The 24,147-nt window shown below is 40.5% G+C and overlaps 1 protein-coding gene and 2 long non-coding RNA genes across 4 annotated transcripts in view; 1 reads left to right on the top strand and 2 right to left on the bottom strand.

Moving 5' to 3' along the window:
- Window positions 1–2,197, bottom strand: part of LOC120305183 — a 15,655-nt gene extending 13,458 nt beyond the window's left edge. Inside the window, exon 1 of the long non-coding RNA XR_005555947.1 lies at window positions 1,985–2,197. This is a non-coding gene — a long non-coding RNA (uncharacterized LOC120305183). The remainder of the gene's footprint in view (window positions 1–1,984) is intronic.
- LOC120305178 (zinc finger protein RFP-like) lies at window positions 1,907–17,029 on the top strand. 2 transcript variants are annotated; one of them, XM_039336613.1, is made up of 8 exons: window positions 1,907–1,929; window positions 2,283–2,710; window positions 6,450–6,545; window positions 7,119–7,349; window positions 9,270–9,292; window positions 12,623–12,741; window positions 15,195–15,227; window positions 15,785–17,029. In XM_039336613.1, exons 2-8 carry the CDS (start codon window positions 2,297–2,299, stop codon window positions 16,297–16,299), a joined length of 1,431 nt encoding a protein of 476 aa, XP_039192547.1. In that variant the 5' UTR covers window positions 1,907–1,929; window positions 2,283–2,296; the 3' UTR covers window positions 16,300–17,029. The 2 variants fall into 2 exon arrangements, with proteins under 2 accessions (XP_039192547.1, XP_039192548.1); XM_039336614.1 differs by lacking the exons at window positions 1,907–1,929; window positions 6,450–6,545 and having other exon boundaries at window positions 2,240–2,710.
- Window positions 15,857–24,147, bottom strand: LOC120305184. Its single transcript, XR_005555948.1, has 3 exons — window positions 24,004–24,147; window positions 22,935–23,082; window positions 15,857–15,973 (listed from the first exon to the last, which is right to left on the bottom strand). It is a non-coding gene; the product is annotated as an uncharacterized LOC120305184 (long non-coding RNA).

Here is a 24,147-nt window from a genome sequence, read left to right as displayed (position 1 = left end):
TCTAGTTAAAGCAGAGGTCCCCAACCGTTTGGGTGTGGAAAATACCTGAAAGGAACAAGTAAGTTTAAAAATAAAATATATTTTAGTATTATCATGTAATCACTATTAGTTATTTTATAATCATTATTTTATACTCAATTGCCTGAGTAGATGTTTTATGTACATTGGGAAATTACAAGTCTCAAATGAGGGGAGAGGGAAGCTGGAGTTACTAAAGCAGTGGTTCTCAACCTGTGGGTCGGGACCCCATTTGGGGTCGAACAATCATTTCACGGGGGTTGCCAAACAACGCAGTCCGCCATTTTTTCCCCCTTTTCCTTAGCTGTGCTACTCCCTTTTATTCTATTGGCTTTTGAAAGCCAATAGAATAGACTCTCTTGAATAGAGTTTAATTCTATAGAATAGACTCTCTTGAATAGAGTTTAATTCTATTGGCTTTCAAAAGCCAGTAGGAATTGTCCAGGCTGTCTCTGCCCTGCTGAGCCCGCCAAAAGTCCCATTCTGCAAATGGTGCTGCACCAGTTGAGTAGTCCCTCGACTTACGACCATTGAGTAGTCTCGACTTACGACTGGTTGGGGGTCGCAGTATTTATATATTATTAGAGATATATATATATATATATATATATATATATATATATATATATATATATATATATATATATATATATATATATATATATTTACAATTTTACAATAAAATCCCTCACCCACTCCCTCCCAGCCCCCCAAACCCTCCCCCCTTCTTCCCAGAGTAGAATTAAAAAAAAAACATTTAAACTTAAATACAATTCAAACAAATATAACTACATTCAAAAAACAAATTTTTGAATACTTTAACTCCAATATATATAAAAAAAGAAGAAAAAAAAGAAAAAAAAGACAAAACAAGTCTACATTTCTAATCATTATCTTAAACTTTAAATATACATTATTCAAAAGCTAAATAATATTTTCTAATATCATACTTATACTGTATAAAGTTTATCCATTTTTTCCACACCAATAAATATTTCTCTTGCATTTGATCTTTCAAATAAGCTGAAATTTTTGCCATTTCAGATAAATAAGAAACTTTAAAAAACCATTCCTCCAAAGTCGGCAAAAATTCCTTCTTCCAATATTGTCCTATCAACAACCTTGCCGCTGTAATTAAGTTTAACATTAAAATAATTTCTTTATCATCACAATCAGATACAATACCTAACAAAAACAATTGTGGAGTAAATTTTATCCTTCTATTAAAAATTCTTTGAATATTCCACCATATCTTGATCCAAAAAACTTTTATACTTTTACATGACCACCAAATATGATAATACGTTGCATCCAGACAGCCACATCTCCAACATTTAGGTTGCAAATTTGAGTACATACGAGACATCTTTTGTGAATCAAGGTGCCATCTATAAAACATTTTATAAAAATTTTCCCGTAAGTTTTGAGCTTGCGTGAATTTAACATTCCTCACCCAAATTGTCTGGGGTCGCGGTATTAAAAAGGTTGAGAACCACTGTACTAAGGGATCTGGTATGAGTCATCATCTAGGAATTGTTTTTCTGATAGGCATGTGGACACATCTTATCTCCAAGATTGATAGGCATGTAGACACATCTTACCTCCAAGATTGATAGGCATGTACATATATGGTCTTAATAAACAGGAGAGGAGATGAGGGATCTTATTAGTATAATGTAAGCAAACAGGGGTGGAGATAATGTATTCTTGTTAGGCGCTTCTGATAGATTTTAACCTCCAAAGCCTAAGCCAATGGGGCCATGGGGGAGGGAATGGGGCGTCGTGATAGGATGTATAATAATGTGTGATTCTGAAACATGAGTGTGGTTCAGTGTTTGGCTATGTTGCACGACTGGCCTTCCTGAATCCACCAGGCTTTGCAAACCTTATTTTTTAGACTTTATTGTTAAGGTTAATAAACTCCTTTTCTATTTGCAACTTAAACTGAGTGAATTTTAATTTGTACCTTTTATTTTGTGTCCAACAGGTTCCATGGATGTTTCTTTCTCCCCAGGTTTTTTTCTGCATATTTCCATTTAGCATTATTGCTAGGATCAATAATTGATCGGGGGCTCAGTCCCAAGAATATTTGTTTCTCTCCAATTTGTTCTTTTTAAAACACTCTTTTTCCTTTAAGAAGCCAGCGAAGCTGACCGCAATCGCAGCCATAATTTATCTCGGTTTCCTTTGTGGGCAGAGCCCAAAGGCGGTCACCTGATTTTCAAGAAAAGGCGCGAAACTAACTTTCTCTTTCCTTATCCCAGCGGAGGAGAGGGCGATGGCAGCCGCAGCGTCCATGCAGGATTTGCTGGAAGAAGCCACTTGCTCCATCTGCCTGGAGTATTTCCAGGACCCCGTGCTCATCCCGGAGTGCGGCCACAACTTCTGCCGGGGCTGCCTGACCCGCAGTTGGGGGACGTCGGAATCGGAGGCTTCCTGCCCCCAGTGCAGACAGACCTTCGGGCCCCGCAACGTCCTCCCCAACAGGCAGCTGGCGCGGCTGGTGGAAATGGCCAGGCGATGCAAAGATCCTTGGGGCGAGGACGGAGGGAGCGTCTGCACGAAGCACCGGGAGCCCCTCAAGCTCTTTTGTAAGCACCACGAGACCCTCATCTGCGTGGTCTGCGACCGATCCAAAGAACACAGGGGCCACTGGGTGATCCCAGCGGAGGAGGCTTTCGAGAAGTACCAGGTAGGAATCCGCCAGGGGGAATCCCTGCCGAGGGCCATCCAGTACCCTTGGCCTTCCAGGCAATCTTTACTTGTTTCCTCTGTTGTCCGCAAACCGGGTTTAGCCTGGCGCAGATGCCTGTCAGAACCAGACAGGAGTTCAAGGAACTTTTATTGAAGTATTTCAGCAAAAGGCTCTAAGAAGCTAAAGGAGCCAAGACCCCCGAACCATATACAAATACAAATTTGATACAGTTAAGATTAAGGAAGTTGAGAGAGTATGGCTTTTATTGATTTTTTAATATAATTCAATAGTGCTTATTCAACAAACGTGTTGTCTGGGTTTATCATTCACTAATACTGCAGGCCACTTTAGCTGACTGTGTTTAGCAGGTCAGCGGTTCAAATCTCACCGGCTCAAGGTTGACTCAGCCTTCCATCCTTCCGAGGTAGGTAAAATTAGGACCCAGATTGTTGGGGGCAATGTAAATATATATATATATATGTATGTATGTATGTATGTGTGTATGTGTATGTGTATATATACACACACACACACACACACACACACACACACACACACATACATTGCTTACTGGTGTACACCGCTTAGAGAGTGCTTGCACTTAAAAGCGGTATATAAGTCTCATAAATAAATAAATAAATAAATAAAAATTACATTCCTAATTGCTTGTTCGTTTTTCCGGCCATTGATAAAATAAGTCCCAAGTTTGAAAATATTCTTTTTCTTTTTCTTTCAATCTCAAAGTAAGCCTGTCCATCTCTGCACAGTCTAGTATTTTTTTAATTATTTCTTATTTCGATGGTATTTCTTCATTTTTCTAATGTTGTGCAAATATAAGTCTTGCTGCTGTTATCACATATAAAATTAGATATATACTTCATTTTTCAAGCTTTTCTGGCATTGTACCTAATTTAAAAAGTTCAGGTTTATAATCTACATGTTTTCCCAGCATCTTTTCTGGCCAAGTATGTATTTTTGTCCAATATTTCTTTGCTTTAATACAGGGGTGTCAAAATGTTGTGCGACGTTATGTGACGTTGCAAGTTTGACACGTCTGCTTTAACACATGTCCACCATATATGATAATAACTACTTGGTTTTTTATTACATTTCCAACATTTATCTGACATATTTTTAAACATTTTTGCTAATCTTGCTGATGGCAAGTGCCATGTATAAAACATTTTATATAGGTTTTTTTTTTATAAGAGGTTGACACTGTCAGTTTGTAATTTCTTTCCCACAGGCTTGTAAGACGCTAAGAAACAGTCACAGGCATGTCTTGAGCAGAAGCTGATGCTGCTGACAACCTCTGTCATGTTTATTGCTTTTATATTCCTTTTACATACACAAGCTTTCTTAATCATTAGATGCTGACAACAGTTTATTCATTGGAAAATTCTTTCATCTAACCAACTATTTTCTAGTTAATATTATATGATCAACAACTAGATAAAGAACAAAGACAGGAAGATAGAAGAAAGAACTAAGCCTGAGGCATTAAGTCAAGGGGGTGTTCTGTGACCTTCTGGCTGCTTCACTGGGGCAAAGGGTATAGGAGCAAAAGGGTATAGAATTATGAGATTTGTGGGGGTGAAAAGCACGGCAGTATGCTGCACGCACATGTTACCCCTACACAGGCTTTGCCATTTCTCTAAATCTATATTATATCCAAAACTTTTTACCCATATTATCATTGTTTCTTTTACTTGTTCATTTTCTATTTTCAAATTTAGAGAACATTATACATTTTCTTAATTAGTTTTTCATCAGAAGTTAATAGTATCTGATCAAACAAAGTCTGCTCTTTATAGAATCCATACAATTTAATATCTTTATCATATCTCACTTGTATCTGTAAATATGACCACTAATGATAAATCAGTACCCTGATTTTCCATCTCTTGTCTAGATTTTAAGTTCCCTTCAGAGTGTAGAATATCTTTATATGTCCATATTTTCTCAAAGCTAACTAGATTTGGGTGTACAAATGCTTCCATTGTTGACAGCCATCCTGGGATTTTCAAATATATTTTGCTTTTTATTTTCCCATGTTAGTAATAATGCATTTCTAATATAGTGGTTTTGAAAATGTTTATGAATTTTATTTTCCCCATACCATAAAAAAGCATGCCAAAGATGTAAGTCATGTCCCTCTAAGTACAACAATCTTTTGTGTCTGAGGGTTATCCATTCTTTTACCCATGTTAACACTGATGCTTGATAATATAAAACCCAGTCTGGCAAACCAAAACCTCCATTTCCCCTTAGTTTCTTGTAACATTTTCAATTTAATTCTAGCTTTCTTTCCTTGCCAGATAAATTTTAAAATTAAGGAGTTCAGGTCTTCAAAAAAAAATTTCTCTATAGTTTTATAGGTATAGGTATTGTTTGAAGTAAAAGGAGTATTTTTGGTAATACATTCATTTTCACCATAGCAATTCTCCCTAACATCTACAATTGCAGATTTTTCAATTTTTCCAAATCAAGTTTTATTTGGTTTAATGATATATAGATTAAGGAAGTTAATCACTCATTGGTTCCTTGACATGTGTTTCTTTTGATTTCTTGTCCTGCCCTACTTTACCCTCCTTCATACATTGCATATTTATGCTAATAAGCTTTCCTATCAAAAGGGTTGTATGTTTTATTATAATAAGCCAGAACAGTGGTGGCAAACCTATGGCACGGGTGCCAGAGGCGGCAGTCAGAGCCGCCACCGTGTGCAAAAAATAAAGGTTCAATCAATCAGTCAATTTCAACTTCTCGCAGGAAAAAAAAAGATCTTGCAAAGTTGGAACTGATTGATTGAACTTTTTAGTCCCACCCAGTCTGCCATTACTACCGCAGCCACGCCCACCCAATAGGCCATGCCCACCCAATTGGCCACACCCAGCCAATGGGCCACACCCACCCAGCACCCGACAATGCATAAGTGGGTTTTGGGTTGCAGTTTGGGCACTCGGTCTCTAAAAGGTTCGCCATCACTGAGCTAGAAGTTACCAAAGTTTATGTCTACGTGCCTTAGCTAGCATCCTTCTCACAGAGTCCTGCTAACTTTCTTGTAACATTCCTGTTGCTGGGCAGTTGTGTCCCACCATTGGTTACTGGTCTTATTACGCCCATCAGCAACTTTCTGCCTTGGCAATTTCTTTAACAAACTTCCCTAATTCCAGCCTGAGACCTTCACCCCCTGTGTGCCTCCAATTTTTTGAAGACAGATTTACCATAGTCCTTGGCTCACAACGATTCATTTAGTGAAAGCATTGAAAAAAGTGATTTATGACAATTTTTCACACTTATGACCATTGTAGTGTCCCTGTGGTCACTAAGCAAAATTCGGATGCTTGGCAACTGGCATGGATTTATGATGGTTGCAGTGTCCCGGGGGTCAGGGGATCCACTTTTGAGACCTTCTGACAAGCAAAGTCAATGTGGAAGCCAGATTTGCTGTACAACTGTGTTACTAAGTTAACCTCTGCAGTGATTCACTTAACAACTGTGGCAAGAAAGATTGTAAAATGGGACAAAATTTCACTTAATTGTCTTGCTTACCGATGGCAATTGCCTGTAGGGAAAATAGACACCCTTTGCCAGCTCACTTTCACATTTGCTATAGAGCAAGATCATCATAGAGTCCTCCAAAGTCTTGAGTGCAGATCCTGAAAAACACTCCTGGGGGTTCAGGCCAAAGCCACCTCAGCCCAAGCTTTTGTTTCTTGTATTTTCTCTTCAGCTCAGGGTTGGGCATTACCTGAAGGCTCAGAAGGAGGAGAAAGAAAAAATAGCTACATACAAAACGGACACAGAGCAAAGAGTGCAGGAGATGCTTGTAAGTATTGATCCAACGATGAGGAGCTTCTGAGCTAATAGGAAGGAGAACACCAGCTGCCATCTTTAATAATAGGCAGCCTGTTTGTAAGTAGAAGTTCTGACTGAAATGAAATTCCAGTTAAAGACAGAATTAGGGCACAGAACGTGTTCTTAGCCTGGGATGTCACCATTGGCTGAATGAGTCACAGTTGGATTAAGGGCTTCTTTCACATGAGCCATGTTTTATAAAGTGGGTTTGGCTTGCATATAAATTAACGCAGACCATATTTCATCTTATTGAAACAAATGTGAAATCAAACATTTTTCTGTCTACTTTTTTGGAATTCCTGATTGCCAAGAAAATTTTCATGAGAGATCATTTCACTTGAGCCTTTTTTTGGTTTTTAGAAACCTTTTCCCCTGTGCTTGTTGATGTCAAAATGGTGGTTTTTTTTCTCCCTAGGAAATTCTCCCATCTCATTTCAGGACTCTTCAGGGAATCTGTATAAATATTATAATAATAAAAATAAATATAATTAAGTAAAAATAAAACAAAAATATGCCTTTTGCTCTTTTTGTCTTCTTGTTCTAGGACCTCATCAAAAAAGAGAAAAAAAATGTAGTGGCTGAATTCAGAGAACTACAGCTCTGGTTAGAAGGACAGGAGGAGCTTCTGTTGGCTAGAATGGAAGAGACGGAGAAGGAGATTATGGCAATAAAGGAGAAAGGTTTGGCCAAGCACACGGAGGATCTGTGCTCTCTTGACGATCTCATCCAGGAGATAGAAGAGAAGCATCAGCAGCCAGCCAGCAAACTCTTACAGGTCAGGCAGGAAGTTGAGATCATAGACTCACATGGCTGGAAGGGACCTTGGAGGTCTTCTAGTCCAATCCTCTGCCCAAGGCAGGAGTCCTTATACCGTCCTGAAGAAATGGTTGTCCAATCTATTATTGGAAGCCTCCAGTGATGGAGGACGCACAACTTGGGGAGGCAGGCCGTTCCATTGATTAATGGTTCTCACTGTCAGGAAATTCTTCCTTATTTCTAGGTTGGATTTCCTTCTGATGAGCTTGCTTCTTGTCCTGCCCTCAGGAGCTACAGAGAGTAAATCGATGCCCTTTGCCCTATGACAGTCTTTCAAGTATTGGAAGATGGATGTCCTGTCTCCCCTAAACCCTCTCTTTGTTAAGCTAGGCATACCGAGTTCCCTTGGCCATTCATTGTACGGTTTGACTTCGAGAGTCCAGAAGCAGTTTCCAAGTAGAAACTAATATATATATATTTCTCTAATTAAAGCAATTTTGTCATTTTTTTTCTAGCTTCATCATTTTCTCCAGCCATTCTTCTGTTGTGGAGATTGATATATAGATAAGATAACCTTTATTGTTTTACTGTGGGCACACTGGTATACATAAAAATGAAATTCTGTTGCCTGTTCTCAAAAGTATACACATACACAACACACATATAACGATGCTATATACATACATATGTATATACCTACCACCCTTACACATAAATATTAGTCACTGTCCATCTTGAATACATAGCGGAAAGAGGAAGCTTGAAAGTTCACACGGTTGATATCGTATGGAAAAAAATTGTGACTGAATCTGGATGTTCTGCTTCAGATACCGCGAAGCCTCCTCCCAGAAGGTAACAGGGAAAACAGGTCATGAAGAGGATGTTTGTTGTGTCTCAGATAATCTTGTGGGCCCTGCTCAAGCAACGCTTCTGTGCCATCATGTCCTGGATAGAAGGGAGGGAACTGCCAATAATTTTTTCTTCTATCCTGACCACTCTCTGCACCGCTTTCCTGGTTGGAGCAGGGATGCTTCCAAACCAGACAGTAATGCAATATGACAGGATGCTCTCGATAGCTTTCCATTTCTGTGCTTGTAGGATTCTGGCTGCACTTGTGATCCTGAATGGATGATTATACATGACGACAGGACAATGCACTCATCATAAATATGAGTCAGTTGCCAAGCGGCTGAATTTTGATCACACAATCATGGGGATGCTGCAACGGTGGTAACTGGAAAATGGCCTTACGTCACTTTTTTCAGTGCTGTTTTAACTGAGAAAAGGGTCACTAAATGAACTGTTGAAAACAATGGCTAATATTAGGGATACCCAATTCAGAAAAAGTCCACGCGAAAAGCAAGAATTGAAAGTGCTGGTCAGTGTCCCTTTATTCTTCACCATTTTAAGAATGCCTGCTTAGGGTTCCTATCGCCTGTTAGGGGACATGTTGGTGGGTGTTCATTGTGGGGTCTCCTCCCCTTAATCTTCAGGGCAAGGGAAACCCCAACACTTGTGTGGAATTCAGTTAACCAGTGGAACAACCTGCTTCCAGAAGCGGTGAATGCTCCAACACTGGAAGTTTTTAAGAAGAGACTGGACAGCCATTTTTCTGAAATGGTATAGGGTTTCCTGCCTGAGCAGGGGTTGGACTAAATGACCTCCAAGGTCTGTTTCAACTTCTACATCTACTTCTACTTATTATTATTAATATTATTAATATTAATATTCAATCAGGGTATAATTTTTGTAACACAAGGAAATAAAAATAAACTGCTTTAAAAAAGGTGAGCAGCTGGGGAAAAAAGCATTTTTTTTTTAAAGAAAAAAGAGTACTTTTTAATTATGTCAGTTTGTATCTGGTTTCACACTTTTATGAATTTTAAGAATGTAACTGCATAGAAATGGCTCCTTTCATTTTTTTGTTTCTCTTTTTTAGGACATTGGAAGCATCTTGGAGAAGTAAGTGAATCCACCCTCCTCTTTACAGTCTCAGAGACCTGCAGCTCCTCCAGCAGTTTTCCTGTTTTGGAAAGTTCTGTTTGTATTTCACAATAATTTCATTTAGAGACAATGTATTTCAGGGCCTCATAAATATTTCCCCAGACAACCTCAACACAATGTAAGTAGCAATATTTGATATGGTGTATTATTATGGTTGGTCCCACAGTCAGCTAAATGTTTAGATTGAATTTGGTATTTTTGGCCATCTACTGAGTCCTTCCCAAGGATAGACAGAGGTTTGATGGTGCTAAAGGTATCATTGTAGGATGTAAGCTGTTACAAATAAGGCTGCCTTTTGCAATTGTCTGATAGTGGTTTTGTCAGTGCCGATGCTGTTCCAGTGGTGCTCCAGATGTTTTGGGACTACACCCAAGGCGTGTATTATTATTGGTGCTACCTTTGCTTTCTTTTGCCACAGTTGTTCTACTTCTATTTGCAGATCTTTGTATTTTGTGATTTTCTCCAGTTCTTTCTCTTTTATTCCGTTGTTTCCAGGTAGTGCCATGTCCACTTTTTTTGTCTTTCTCATCAATAATTGTCAGATATGTTAGTTAAGGATAGGGAAAGTTTGGTCAAAGCCACAGGTTTTCAGATGGTAAAAAAGGTTAAATATTTGGGAGTATATTTAACTGCTTCAAATGGAAAATTGTATAAGAATAATTATGAACTATTATGGGGAAAAGTACAAAAAGACTTAAAAGACTGGAAAAAAATGCAATTGTCATTGTTGGGGAGAATTTCAGCTGTAAAAATGAATGTTCTACCAAAGTTCCTTTTTTTGTTTCAGATGATACCTATTTTAAAAAAAAATTTGGATGAATGGCAAAGGGGTATCAACAATTTTATATGGGCCGGAAAGAAACCAAGGGTTAAGTTTAAGATTTTACAGGATGCTCGAGAAAGAGGAGGACTTAAGGCACCCAACTTGAAATTATATTATGACGCAGCCGCTTTAACTTGGTTAAGCGATTGGCTCAACCTAACAAATAAGGATATTCTGTTTTTGGAAGGTTGGGACTTAATATATGGTTGGCATGCATACTTGATTTTTAATAAGAAAGTTGATCGGATTTTTAAATTACATATTTTGAGGAATGCCTTACTTCATGTTTGGAAAAAGTATTATTACAGATTGAATTACAAAATACCTATCTGGGGGATTCCCAGACATGCAATTGAGGGAATTTCTAAGGGGACAAATTTCGATAAAATCTCGTATAAAGAATTGTTAATTTGGTCTGGTTCGAATTGGCATTTGAAATCCCTAGATGTATTAAGGCAAGAAAATACTCTACAGTCATGGTTTCAATACTTACAAATAGTGGATAGATGGACTGTAGATAAGAAAGAGGGAATAACATTAGAAGATAAACAATTGGTTATTCAGATTAAAAATCAGAGTCAGGCCCATATAAAAAGAATTTACAATGTTTTATTAGAGTTAGACTCGGAAACAGAATTGGTTAAAGACTGTATGATTAAATGGGCTCAAAATATACAGGAACCGATTTCATTGGATTTATGGGAGACAATTTGGACTAGAAATGTTAAATTTACACAAGCTCAAAATTTGAGAGAAAATTTTTATAAAATGTTTTACAGATGGCATTTAGATCCTAAAAAATTATCTTGTATGTATCCTAACATACAGCCCAAATGTTGGAGATGTGGCAATAAAGATGCGACATATTTTCATATTTGGTGGAATTGTAAAAAGGTAAAGGCATTTTGGATTATGACTTGGTGGAACATTCAAAAGATTTTTAGAAGGAAGATAAAGTTCACTCCTCAACTATTTTTATTGGGTATTTTTGTGGATTTAAATGATAAAGAAACTATTTTGATGTTGAATTTATTAACTGCTGCAAGGTTATTAATAGGTTTATACTGGAAAAAAGATTCTTTGCCTACTTTAGAAGAATGGGTATTTAAAGTATCTAGTTTTGCAGAGATGGCAAAAATTTCTGCTTATTTAAAGGATCACACACAAGAAAGATATATCACTGTATGGAGAAGATGGATAGATTATATTCAGAAAAAGTATGGAATTAAAAAGTTTCACTTATTTTATGAATGAATATTATAGTAAATACTACAGAGAATTGTCTTATAGGCTATTGGAGTTAAAGGTTAAGTATGATATTTTTTTTCCTTTTTTATTATTTTTTTCTTTTTTATTATTTTTTTCTTTTTCTTTTTTTTATTATTATAAATTCTTTCAATTATTAACCCTGTATTCTGCTCTGGGAAGTGAAGGGAGGGGGGTTGGGGGTGGGAGGGAGGAAATGTGGGGGGGTAAGTGTAATATAGATAATGGTTGCTTATAGGGGTGCTTATGCTGCGTTCATGGGTTTGATAGGGATGAGAGGTGGGCAAGTGTAGAGAGGAAGTAGAGTAGTGAGAGGAGAAGGGGAGGGGAAGAGAGTAGGATGGGAGGTGAGAAAGAGGAGGGAAGTAGGGAATATCTTAAGAGAGGGTGGACGCGGCCTGGGGGGAGTGCGCAGGTCGTAATAATGTTTATTTTATCTTAAAATTGTATTGTATGTATATATATATATATATATTTACAATGTTTATATGGAAAAAATAAAAAACTTTCAATAAAAAAAAATAATTGTCAGGTTTGGGGTGTTATGTAGCAGCAGGGGGTTGACTTTGAATTCTACAGTCCCAAAACACTTTAGCTTCTTCATTTTCTATCACTTTGTCTATTTTATGAAAAGGTTTTATAAAGCCCAGCTGAAGACCTAGGACTGGGGCGACGGCGCATGTGCCCACAGAGAGGGCTCTGAGTGCCACCTCTGGCACCCGTGCCATAGGTTTGCCACCACTGGTATAGATCGTCCAGCTTCCTGTTCTTATTCCACATGTTATTAAAACAATAGCTAAGCAGAGAAATGATTGAAGCCTGGGAAACAGGGCCCTTGTCAGTCAATCACCAGCTTACCAGGTACTTAGGAGCTGAGAACAGGGCAACACAAGGAAAGAACAATCACTGACTTACTAACCGGCTATCAACATCCCAATTAACAACTAAAAGTCACACACAACCAGGCATCACATGTATACAATGTGCAGGACAACCCAGTGTACAGATTGTGAAGAGAGAGCAGTTCCCTGAGGAAGGGCCCCCAAACGAGTCCAAAAGCTTAGAAAAATAAACCTCTGATCCTGGTGACCAACTCAGACTGGATCCTGCAGCTAGGCAATCCTCAAGCACCATCTGATGTTTTAGAAAGCTTCTTCCATTGGCAGGATGATAAACATTATTTTTTTTTGTCTTGCCAGGTACCAACCGAAAGAAATATATGAGAATCCTGTGGATTTACTTGTAGACCCGATGTGGACAATCTGGGATTACAGTGATCTTGCTGTGCTTCTGAAAAGTGCCATGGAAAAATTTAGAGGTAAAAAACAGCCGCCGAGGTTTTACGCTGGATAACATTTTGACCGCAGAGCATCCAAGAGAGATTCTGGGTCAGTGTCAGGGGGATCAAAGAGGGATCAATGTCAGGATCAGTGGAAGAGACACCTTCATTTCTCTGGGGAAAGGCCTTGTGTCTTAGCACCAGGAGGGGGAAGAGTCATAGTTGACCATTTACAGGTAGTCCTCGACTTACAACAGTTCATTTACTAACTACTGGAAGTTAGAACGGCACTGACTTAGGACCATTTTTCACACTTATGACATCCCCACAGTCACATTCACATTTGGATGCTTGCAACTGATTCAAATTTATGACAGTTGAAGTATCCACAGGGATCCCCACAGTCACATGATTTACATTTGGATGCTTGCAACTGATTCATATTTATGATGATCCTGTGATCATCTTTTGTCACATTCTGACATGCAAAGTCAATGGGGAAACCAGATTCACTTCACAACTGTGTTACTAATTTAACAAGTGCAGTGATTCACAACAAATGTGGCAAGAAAAGTCGTAAAATGGGGCAACATTGACTTAACAAATTTCTCACTTAACAACATAAATTCTGGGCTCAACTGTGGTCATAAGTCAAGGGCTACCTGTATTCTTTACTTCCCAAATCCATATTCACTGACCACTGGGGAGGCTGGATAAGCTTCCACTAAATATAATGGAATATATACAGGTAGTTCTTGACTTATGAGCATAATTTCAGTTGTTAAGTGAGTCGTGCTCTACTTTATGACCCTTTTTGCCACCATTGTTAAGAAAATCACTGCAGGCAAGTGAATCGTGTGGTTGTTAAGCCAATCTGGCTTCCTGCATTGACTTTGCATGTCAGAAGCTTCCCAGGAAAGTTGCAGATGGCAATCCCAAAACCATGCGATGCCACAACCGTGATAAATACATGCTGGATGTCAAGTGTAGGGATTTTGATCATGTGACTGGGGATGCTGAAATGGTCGTAAGTATGAGAACTGGTCATAAGTCACTTTTTAGTTCCATTGTAACATTGAGGAATCATTAAATTAATGGTTATGTTGAGGACTACCTGTATATGGAAAATATAGCAGAATATATTGATATCTGACAAAATAGATATAGCCACCAATGATATTCTGGCTTGTAGCTTTCCTTATTCCTTATTTCCTGGTTTGAGGCCAAGGAAAGCAAACAGGAATGAAAGGGAATATACAATAAATATGATAGCAGTGTTCCAGTATTTGAGGGGCTCCCACAAAGAAGAGGGGCTCACGTTATTCTCCAAAGCACCAGAGGGCAGGACAAGAAACAACGGTTGGAAACGGATCAAAGAGAGAAGCAACCTTCCTGACAGTGAGGACAGTTAACCGGTGGAATAGCTTGCCCCCAGAAATTGTGGGCGCTCCATCACTGGAGATTTTTAAAAAGAAGCTAGACAGTCACTTGTCTGAGATGGTATAGGTCAGTGATGGTGAACCTTTTAGAGACCGAGTGCCCAAACCGCAACCCAAAACCCACTTATTTACCGCAAAGTGCCAGGACCGCCTCAGGATTGTGGTATCCTGGGGGGGGGGAATGGGGGCGTGGCCCACTGGGTGGGCATGGCTGTGGTTGTCATGGCAAACTGGGTGGTTGTGACTGGGGTGGGTATGGTCACCTTGATGTTGCTCGGAGGGGGAGCCTGTGGGGGTTGGGCAGGTTTGGGGGAGATCCAGGGGGTCTCTGGCAGGTAGGGTGGTGGGCAGGGGGCCCAGCATAGATGGGGAGGCACGCAATTCCAGCTCGGACTGGGGGGCTATGGCACCGATGGGGATTTGGCTTTCCCTGCTCAGGGTGGCCTTTCACTTGCTGGACGTGGGCGTGCTCTACCATCTCTACTCGAGCTTGCTAGCTGGCTGCTTCACCTCCTTTGTGCCTGGTGGTGCTGCCACTCTGGGCAGTGGCGGCCTAATGGACCTGCACAAGCTGCTGGCAGTGGTGGCATGCATGCCCACAGAGAGGGCCCTAAGTGCTGCCTCTGGCACGCCTGCCATAGGTTCGCCACCACTGATATAGGATGTCCTGCTTGAAGAGGGGGCTAGATAGAAGACTTCTAAGATACCTTCCAATTTAATTCTATTCCTATTCTATTCTATGTCGGTCACCAGGATGAGAGTTTCTGTCTTCCGGGCTTTTGGTCTCTCCCTGAAGCCCACCTTCGTGTCTGTCTGTCTAAAAAGCCACGCACAGAGACACTATAAGCACCATACACAAAACAGCACACACACTCCGCTAGAGAGAAATTCCCTGAAGATAGGCTCCAGCAAGGGCCCGGAAGACAAAACCTCTCGTCCCGTTGAGCGACCCAGATGGGATCCTGCAAAGCAAACCAGGGTGTCTGTAGGGAGGCCCTTCAGTCACTCCAATTCCAGTGACGAGATGCTGAATCCCTCCTTTTTCTTCCCCAGATACTCTGGAAAGTGGACTTCAACTCCAGGAAGGTAAATAGGAATTATTAAAAATCTCATATCAGTTGCTATTTAAGCTCTGATGCTAGTAGCTTTAAGAGAAATACTGTACAATAGAGTGACAAAGAAAAAAAGCATAAGATTAGGTACCTTGAAGACTATGATGATCCAGTAAACTTAAATGATTTATTATTTAAGACCTATTACTTGCTATTTATATGTACACTGTGAGCTTATCCACCGAAGGCATTCCTTGTGTGTCTGATCACACTGTTCAACCTTGGCCCTCCCGGGAACTCACTGAAGGCAATGCCAACCACTCTTCACCCCCCATCCCAATCTTCCCACCTGCAAGATGGACGTTAAAGAGATTGATATGCAGGGATGTTAGAAGGGGGTGAAGCACCATGAAGGCTTGGAAAGACAAGGCAACGGGCCGTTTATAAAATCAGTGACTCTTCCAGTCCTGGAAGCTGAACTCCTTTCAGAGTGGAAGCCGTAGGGTTGATATATTGGGGGCAAGACACAAACCAGGCCTGCAGCCTAAGCTCTTGTTCTTCTTCCTTCCTCCCTTCCCTTCCCCATTGCAGTGAATGTAATTCTGGATCCAGATACAGCCCATCCTGGCCGCCTTTACATCCCCAAAGATGGAAAAAGCGTCAGAGGAATTAAGCCATGTAAACAAATATATCCTTCCCCAAACAGCATGAGATTTGAACGTTGTCCATATGTCCTTGGCTGTCAGAGGTTCTCAGCAGGGAGACATTTCTGGGAAGTTACTGTAGGAGACACAAAAGAATGGGATGTAGGGATTACCATCATGCCAGTGAACATAACGAATCTTGATGAGCAGGCCAGACACTGGCAGATTTATAAACGGGGAGAGAAATACATGGCTCGCTTTCCGTCAGTACGCTCTGAACTGGTCCTGACCAAGAAGCCCAAAAGGATCCGCATCTCTCTCAACTGCGAAGGAGGACAAGTCAGCTTTTTTGATGCCAGGACCGCAGCTCTGCTCCGTACACTGTCAGATGCTTCCTTGGTTGGAGAGACCCTTGTGCCCTCTTTCTGTTTGTACGAAGGCAGCTCCCTGTCACTCCCCTAAAAGAGGGGACCTCCATAGGCAAACCTTTGCAAAAATCCCTATTTGCTAAGCTGTAGTCCCTGAAAGCCTTTAAAACAGAGGTTCCTCAGCTTCTGGCTACTACCCCTTCCTTTAGTGTTGGATGCCACACTGAGTTGCTTGCGATTGTGTAGCCTTGGAAATGGAAAGAATGGGTCAGTCAGTCAATCTAAAAAATGAGGTGTCCTGTGGGAGCTTTATAGGCTTTAGTGTTATGTTATGTTCAAGTGTATCAATATTAAGGATACCTTATCTTACATGGCTAAACCCCTCAAACATGGGTTTTAGATGTCCGTCACAGCTCTCCTTCCCATTTATGTATCCTGCTTATTTCTTCAATGTTTTAGTTGCAATCAGTGTGTAGATTCCCATAATTCAATATATTCTGTTTTCTTTCCCTTCTTTCTTTTTAAATATACACAATAATCATAATCCCAACAAACTCTAGCAGGGCTTCAGCAAATATTAGACTCAATGTAAGATTCACAGCATCCTAGGCTTTTTGTTTGTTTGTTTGTTTTGCTTTTTACAAATCCTAGTACTGTTTCTGTATTTTTATATATCTACTTTTTATACTTATGTAATGCTACTGCCAGTAGGGACAAGAAGCATATTTTTAAGATAGTGAAGAATGCCAGCAAGGAGTGTGATGTGGATGCTATTGTACATCTTGGCACTAACGATTTGTCCCCAAAAGATGTACTCTCTGTGCAGAATGCTTTCCAGAGCTTGGGGCAGGAACTTAGCAGGATAGGCTGTCGGCCTACTTTTTCAGAGGTTTTACCAGTGTATAAGGAACAAAATGGAAAAGGCCAGCGTATAGCACAATTCAATATGTGGCTAAAGAAGTGGTGTAAATGGAAAGGCTTTGGTTATATTAGTCACAATGCCTGTAGCTGGTCCAATGAAAAAATATAGAAAAGATGGCTTGCATCCATCAAAGAAAGGGACTGAGTTACTCGGCAATAAAATCACAGATTTTCTGGAGGAATATTTAAACTAAACAACGGGGACAGTGAGTTAATTGATATAGAACATCCCTGTCCCCGGCAGTGTAAAAATTAGGGAACAGATGTGTGTGTGGACAAGAATATCAACCTTGCTGTCGAGGAAAACCAAGCTTTTAATAGCGAGTGCCACACAAAGTGCACAAATCAAACAAAATTATTATTATTATTATTAATAATGATAACAATCGGGTTACTCATTGTAAGACTAATTTTATAGGTGTCTCATGGATTTTAGTTCTTTCCTTTGCAATTTTATGTGAATAAATTTATTTTTACCTTATTTTATTCTGCCAATATGAAATTTTATTTCTATTTTAGAGTGACGTTATTACTTTTATTGTCAACCATCCCATTTGGCACATTTCAACAAAAGGAACTCCCAGCTATTTAAAACTACCAAGAGTAAAACTTTACTGAAAGATCCATCTAGGCACAGTGGAAGCAAAGTCAGTTCTGGGATTTTCCCATAGAAATCCACATAAGTAAAAACTCTTTCCCCCCCTCCTCTGGACCACCACACTTCATAGTTCACCAGCTGAGTTCAGTTCTTTTGTTTTGGGAAATCAGGTCTGTGCATATCTCATAACTTGACCTTGGTGAATAAGGTCTCATGCATTCCTCACCCTAGGAAGTCACCAACCACCCACCTGTTTCTGTATGGGAGAACACGAGCCAAAATCAAGGGCAGGAAACTATGGAGCGAGTCAGTTTTGACAATAATCAATGATTATTCAATGTAATATCAAGAAACAGGAGACAAAAACAAAATATACCATTGGTTATAAAGATGTGAGCCCTAGGTACCCTGAAATGTGTCACTTGGCTCAAGCCAAAATTCAAATAGAATTGTTAATAGAATTGTAAAACTGAAATACACTATTAAATAAATACATTATTTGACAAGATGCCACTAGCACACTTTTTTCCCTCTTGCTTTGAGCCCTCTGCCTTTGATTGAGTAACTGTAAAAGAAGAAGCCAATTTGGTGTAATGGTTAAGAAATCAAGCTAGAAGCCCTGAGTTCTAATCCTGCCTTAGACACAAAGCCATCTGGGTGACCTTGGATCAGTCACTCTCGCTCAGCCCTAGGAAGGAGGCAATGGCAAAGCCCCTCCTGAATCCTTGCCAAGAAAAGTGCAGGGAGATTCGTCCAGGCAGTCCCTGGGGGTCAACACTCTGAGGCACCCCAAAAGTGACTTCGATACTGAGATGGGAGTCAGATCCAGGTTGGTCTAGTGGTTAAGGCGCCAGATTAGGAAGAGGAAGACTGAGTTCAAGTCCTGCCTTAGCCATGAAAGCCAACTGCGTGAGTTTGAGTCAGTCATCCTCAGTCCAACCCACCTCACAGGGTGGTGGTTGTGGGGAAAATTGGAGGAGGAAGATGTGTTGGATATGTTTGCCCCCTTGAGTTATTTTAAAAATAAAGGTAAATAATAAGGGGAAAGAATGTTAAACTCTGATACGGTGATTTTGAATGCTAACCTTGGCTCTCTGGAACATCTCAGAGCATCTGAGCAACTGAAGACTGACAAGCTGCTGCTGGCAAAGGAGCATGTGAGGAATCCAAATGAAGATACCTAATACAGCTAGTCCTTGACTTACAACCACAAGTGAGCCCAAGTGAGAAAGTTGTTAGGTAAGCTTTGCCCCGTTTTAACTGTATCATGGGGGAAGAGAGAGAAGGGAAGGAAAGGTTTTGGCGGGAAAGAGGAGAGCAGGGACTAGAGATAGAGAGGGTGAGAGGGACAGGTGGAATGGCTTTGGGGGCAAGCCTGAGGGAGAAGGGAGAGAAGGGAAGCGGGGCCAAGCGGCTGATCTGGCCTCCATTGGGGGGGGGGATGAAAAGGAAGACGTTTTGGTGGGAAAGCGGAGGAGAGCAGGGGATAGAGAGGGAGAGATGAGTGTCTCTGGGGGGCAGAGAAGGGAAAAGAGGGAAGTGGGGCCTCCCCCTCATCTGTTCTCCACCCCATTGAGTGAGGGGGGCAAGCAATGCCTGAGGATAGGTGGAGGAAAGGGGGAGAAAGGAGTGTGGGTGAAGGTAGAGAAAAGTCTATGAGGAAAGGATGAGAAAGGAGGAGGATGGGAAGCGGGACGCAGGCAGGCGAGAATTAATCAAGGAGCAGAGGCAGGAGAAAGAGGCCAACCGGCAGTCTGACCATCACCCTACCATGTGACTGGTCTGCCAGGAGGAGGCTGCATGAGGAAGGACAAGACGGCAGAGTCCAGCTGACCCGGGGCAAGTGGAGGTGTCTGAGTGAGGGAGCAGAATGGACTGGCAGCCACAACCACGGAGTGTAGCAGGGGAAGGCGCCCGGATAGTTGTGTACTGCTCTCCTCTTGACCTCACAAATTTCCCTGCGCTACTCAGGAATTTTGAAGAGCCAAAGAAACTCCCGAGCTGAGCTTTCAACAAGAAAACGACTTTTATCTTGATCAAAACAGAGTCTCCCTCCCTCTTCGTGGCTGCTTAGAGGGGTGAAGGCCCACCCAGAAAAGATTCCTTCCACTTTTTATACCCTTCCAGAACAAAGAGACTCAAGTCTCGGTACCAGGAGTAAAGAAGCACAGGAAAACCAAGTCCAAGACTTGCTCACCTCCCCCCCCTGCCTATTTCCTGGACCCCTGAATCTCACCTTGTCCTTCCATGTAAGCAGTCTCCTGTATATTTAGCATGAGACATTTGCTTTTATGTAAATGATTTCCCAATATAAGGCATCTACAAAGCTGCTTGCACGTAAACAAAATTATATATAAAATGATTAGAAAGCGTCACTACTAATATCAATATAAAGTGGTTACAAAATAACACTACTAATATCAAGCTTAAGCATAATAAAATCATAAGCATAATAAAATCCCTTCAGTTGGAAAAGAGGGCCGGGGAAACCAGACCCCAGTGACCCTTTCGGGGGTAGCACTCCATGACAATCTTTCTGGTCACAGTTGTTAAGTTAGTCACTCGGTTGGTAAGTGAATCGGGCTTCCCCATTGACTTTGTTTGTCAGAAGGTCACAAAAGGTGGTCACATGACCCCGGGATACTGCAACCATCATAACAATGAACCAATTACCAAGTGACTGAATTTTGATCAAGTAATCAAGAGGGTGCTGCAATGGTCGTAAGTGAGAAAATCTGTCATAAGACACTTTGTAATGTCTACATACATTTAAAACAAGAAATGTTAAAATGCTTATTTATTGGACTTCCACAGACCCCAAATTGAGAGCCACTGATCTAGCAGACTCTCAAAGGGATGGGGATGGCCACAAGGGCGTCCCATGGCAGGTCAACCACCTCAAGATAGCGGCCAAACCCGCCTTCTACCCATATGTAAATAAGGGGTGGGGCTTCCATCCCTGAGCCCTCCAGGGTTGGTTCTTGCTTTGCAGCATCTCCTGGCTTCTGGGGATCAGGGCCTTTGAAAGAGGGGTCAGCGAGAATCCATGGGGAGATGGGATTGGCTAGCAATGGGAAGAATCCTCCCCTTTTTGTGCGGGGGGGGGGGGGAAGGAGGAAATGTGGGTGGAGGTATGGGGAAGGAGAGACCAAAAGTGAATTTTAGAGGAAGCTGGGCAGAGTGTTTTATCTTGGGAAGTTAGTCCTGCAAGGTTGAAGGACTTGACACCCAGCCTTTGCCAATCTATAACACCTCTAAACAAACCTAGTTTGTTTTGCCCAGCCAAACTCAGTTCAGATAAAGTTACCTGGGCTTGTAAGCATGGTTGCAAGAGAGGAAAAGACCTGTTGACCTGAATGGGAGCTAAGAGCTCAGGGGTTTTCAGGGTCTGCAATCAATTTCATTCCATCTTCAAATGCAATCCACCCATTTCTTTGTGACATTTTTGTGCCAATAAAGAGCCACTGCTATGGAAATTATTATGGGCGTCAGGTTTAGGAGATTAGGATAGTATCATTTGTGGCTGTAAATAGATTGTGGTTGTTGTGGATTTTATGGCTTTTATGGCAGGAAAACAAAACAGTAACTTTAACTGTTGGGAGTTTTCATTTGTAATTTTGATGGTGCTTAAACTGTATCCTGGTTGGGGGAGGTGCATTTTAAATAGGAGTTTTGTTTCTTTGTACTGAGAGACATCTCTTTTTGCATGGATTTTTAATAGTAGTAATAATCTAATCTAATGCTGATGATAATAATTCCTTGAAATGAAATCAGCTCTCACAGGCCCACCTACAAATCACTGAATGGGGTTGCAGAAGTACAAAAAAATAAACTTCTCCATTGAGTCGAGTTCGAATCCTGGTGATATCATGGACGTGTACAAGGAGCTTTCTTGCCATTATGATGGTGGTTTGCCATGGTCTTTATCTGGAAGATTTAAAGTTTCTTTTACTTATAGCTACAGGTCCAAGAATGCTAGTCGAACATTTTCACCAGAGAAATGGAAACAAAAAAGAGGAAATAAAAAAAAACCACCAGGCTAAATTCAAACATAGTGCTTTTGAATGTTGATTACAACTGAACAGAAATTAATTCCTTTTATGTAATAATAGTAATAATAATAAAGTTGGAAGGGACTTTGGAGATCATCAAGTGCAACCCCGTGCTCAGGCAAGTAACCCCATACCATTTTGGACAAATGGCTGTCCAGTTTCTTCTTAAAAACGTCCAGTGTTGGAGCATTCACCGTTTCGGAGGCACGTTGTTCCACTGGTTAATTGTTCCAACTGTCAGGAAGTTTCTCCTTAGTTCTAGGTTGCTTCTCTCCTTGATTAGTTTCCATCCATTGCTTCTTGTCCTGCCTTCAGGAGCTTTGGAAAATAGCTTGACTCCCTCTTCTTTGTGGCAGCCCCTGAGATATTGGAACACTGCTATCATGTTCCCCCCCTCATCCTTCTCTTCATTAAACTAGACATACCCAATTCCACAATGTAGATTGTGATGAATTGATCTAATAAAAAATAATCCTATTTTCAGTCCAGCCTGAACACTCAGGAACAGAATTATTAGCTCAGAGTCAATTAGTGTAAAAAAAAGGATGGTGCAGCAAAGTAGAGAACTGTTTTTAGTTATTTTATTAGCTAGAATAGGGACTTTAAAAAATTGGATAATGGGACATTGTTATACAGTACTTCCCTTTAACACACTAGATGATAAAATGTTACACCTTCCTAGATTGAAAGTTTTACTAAAATAAAAATATGAGATATTAAAATCGAGATTTAGATGTGAATGTTCTGTAAATTAAGTTTTTAAAGTTTCCAGGCCCTAAATCTGTTTGTTTAAAAGCATTACAATAGCCTCAGCCATATTAGTGATTCCTTCCTTCCTTCCTTCCTTCCTTCCTTCCTTCCTTCCTTCCTTCCTTCCATCCGGTGCCATAATGAGCCACTGTGAGTGCCAATTGAGGTTCTTTGGGAAGGGCATTCCAAAAATGAGGTGCCACCACTGACAAGGCAAGATAAAGGGGCTTGGAATCCTGTTGTGACTAAGGAATCTCCCCAAAAAGCCCTTGAACAAAGAGCCTATAAGATATTTTCCACCCACCAGTTTCCCCCCCACCCCATGGATCCACCGGTCCTAGGTTGACCTGAGACTACTAATTACTCTTTCTAACCATCTTTTGCCTTAAGGAACCTCATTGGTCTAACCTGAAGATTTCCATCCAGCAAATGATCACATTCTACATATTCCATATTCTGCAAGGTAATCTTCTGCTTCTCCCTTCCATAGTGACCCAGGCTGATTGGCTAGCTGGGAAGGGGACAGTCCAGGCAGGTCTTCCTCAGCCAGATATTCCTATTAAAAGGGAAAGAAAGGATTTTAATTTCCACCCGTCATTTCCCTTTATCTCTGAGACATCCTATCAACTGCAGCACTGGATTTGGGATTTTATCAAGAATTTCTCCCAGTCTGTTTCATTCCACGTTTACTTCATCCCATCCCTTAAAGATTTCAGTTTTTTAAAAGCATTTTCCCCTTTAACAAGCTAGTTGGATAAATATTAATTAATTGGGAATCTGTCCCATGGATGTTTCTTTCTCCCCAGGTTTTTTCAATATCTTTTCCCTTAGCAGGATACTTGGATCAATAATTGATTGGAGGAGGCATCCCAAGAATGTTTGTTCTCCCCAGTTTTTAAAAATCCTCTCCCCCTTTAACAGGATGCTGGTGTGGGAAGAAAATCTGGTCCGGTGGTGAAAGGAAAAAAAGCAAATGCTGGTGCTATCTGAAGAGGAGGAAGTTTTATTTCCAAGAGTCAAAACCCATGCAAAATATGCAATATTCTAGCAACAACATTTATATTATTCTAAATTAATTTCTTAATTGGTTTTCCTTGTTCATTTTTTAACACTCTTATTAACCCAGAAAAAGATTTATTGAACCTTTTCCCTTATAAATAAGTTTATCTAGTGAAAATTAAATTTTGTGTTTGCTTTTTTGTTTTTGTAATTTAAAAGATGAATTTAATTAATTATCATGTTCGCTTGTGAATTTAAAAGTTTTCCTTTCTATTATGGCTTGTCGGCTTTCCCTCCCTCCTCTCTAATGAGGCTCCTGTCAGCTATTGATAACTTTATTAGAGCTTAGGTCAATATTTCTTATACAACAGTTCTAATACATTTTATACAGATTTATAGATCCTTCTCACACTGGGATCAGTTGTATTTGATCGGGGCTCCGTCCCGTGGATTCTCCCCAGTTTTTAAAACAATTTACCCTTTGACGAACTGATTCGGCCAATAATAATTGACCGGGGCTCCGTCCCGTGGATGTTTGCTTCTCCCCAATTTGTTCTTTTTAAAATACTGTCCTTCTCCTTTAAGAAACCACCGAAGCTGACCGCAACAGCAACAGTCATTC

This window comes from Crotalus tigris, unplaced genomic scaffold, assembly GCF_016545835.1.
Source record: "Crotalus tigris isolate CLP2741 ecotype Arizona unplaced genomic scaffold, ASM1654583v1 scf7180000017666.379230911805:20528666, whole genome shotgun sequence".
NCBI classification, from domain to species: domain Eukaryota; kingdom Metazoa; phylum Chordata; class Lepidosauria; order Squamata; family Viperidae; genus Crotalus; species Crotalus tigris.
This window is presented reverse-complemented; position numbering and strand designations above follow the sequence as displayed.

Excerpts from the sequence above, each read along its gene's own strand:
- LOC120305178 (XM_039336613.1), top strand. The coding sequence starts at position 2,297 with ATGGCAGCCGCAGCGTCCATGCAGGATTTGCTGGAAGAAGCCACTTGC. Across the intron at positions 9,293-12,622 it reads ATTGGAAGCATCTTGGAGAA|GTACCAACCGAAAGAAATAT; the intron begins GTAAGTGAATCC and ends TTGTCTTGCCAG. Across the intron at positions 15,228-15,784 it reads TGGACTTCAACTCCAGGAAG|TGAATGTAATTCTGGATCCA; the intron begins GTAAATAGGAAT and ends TCCCCATTGCAG.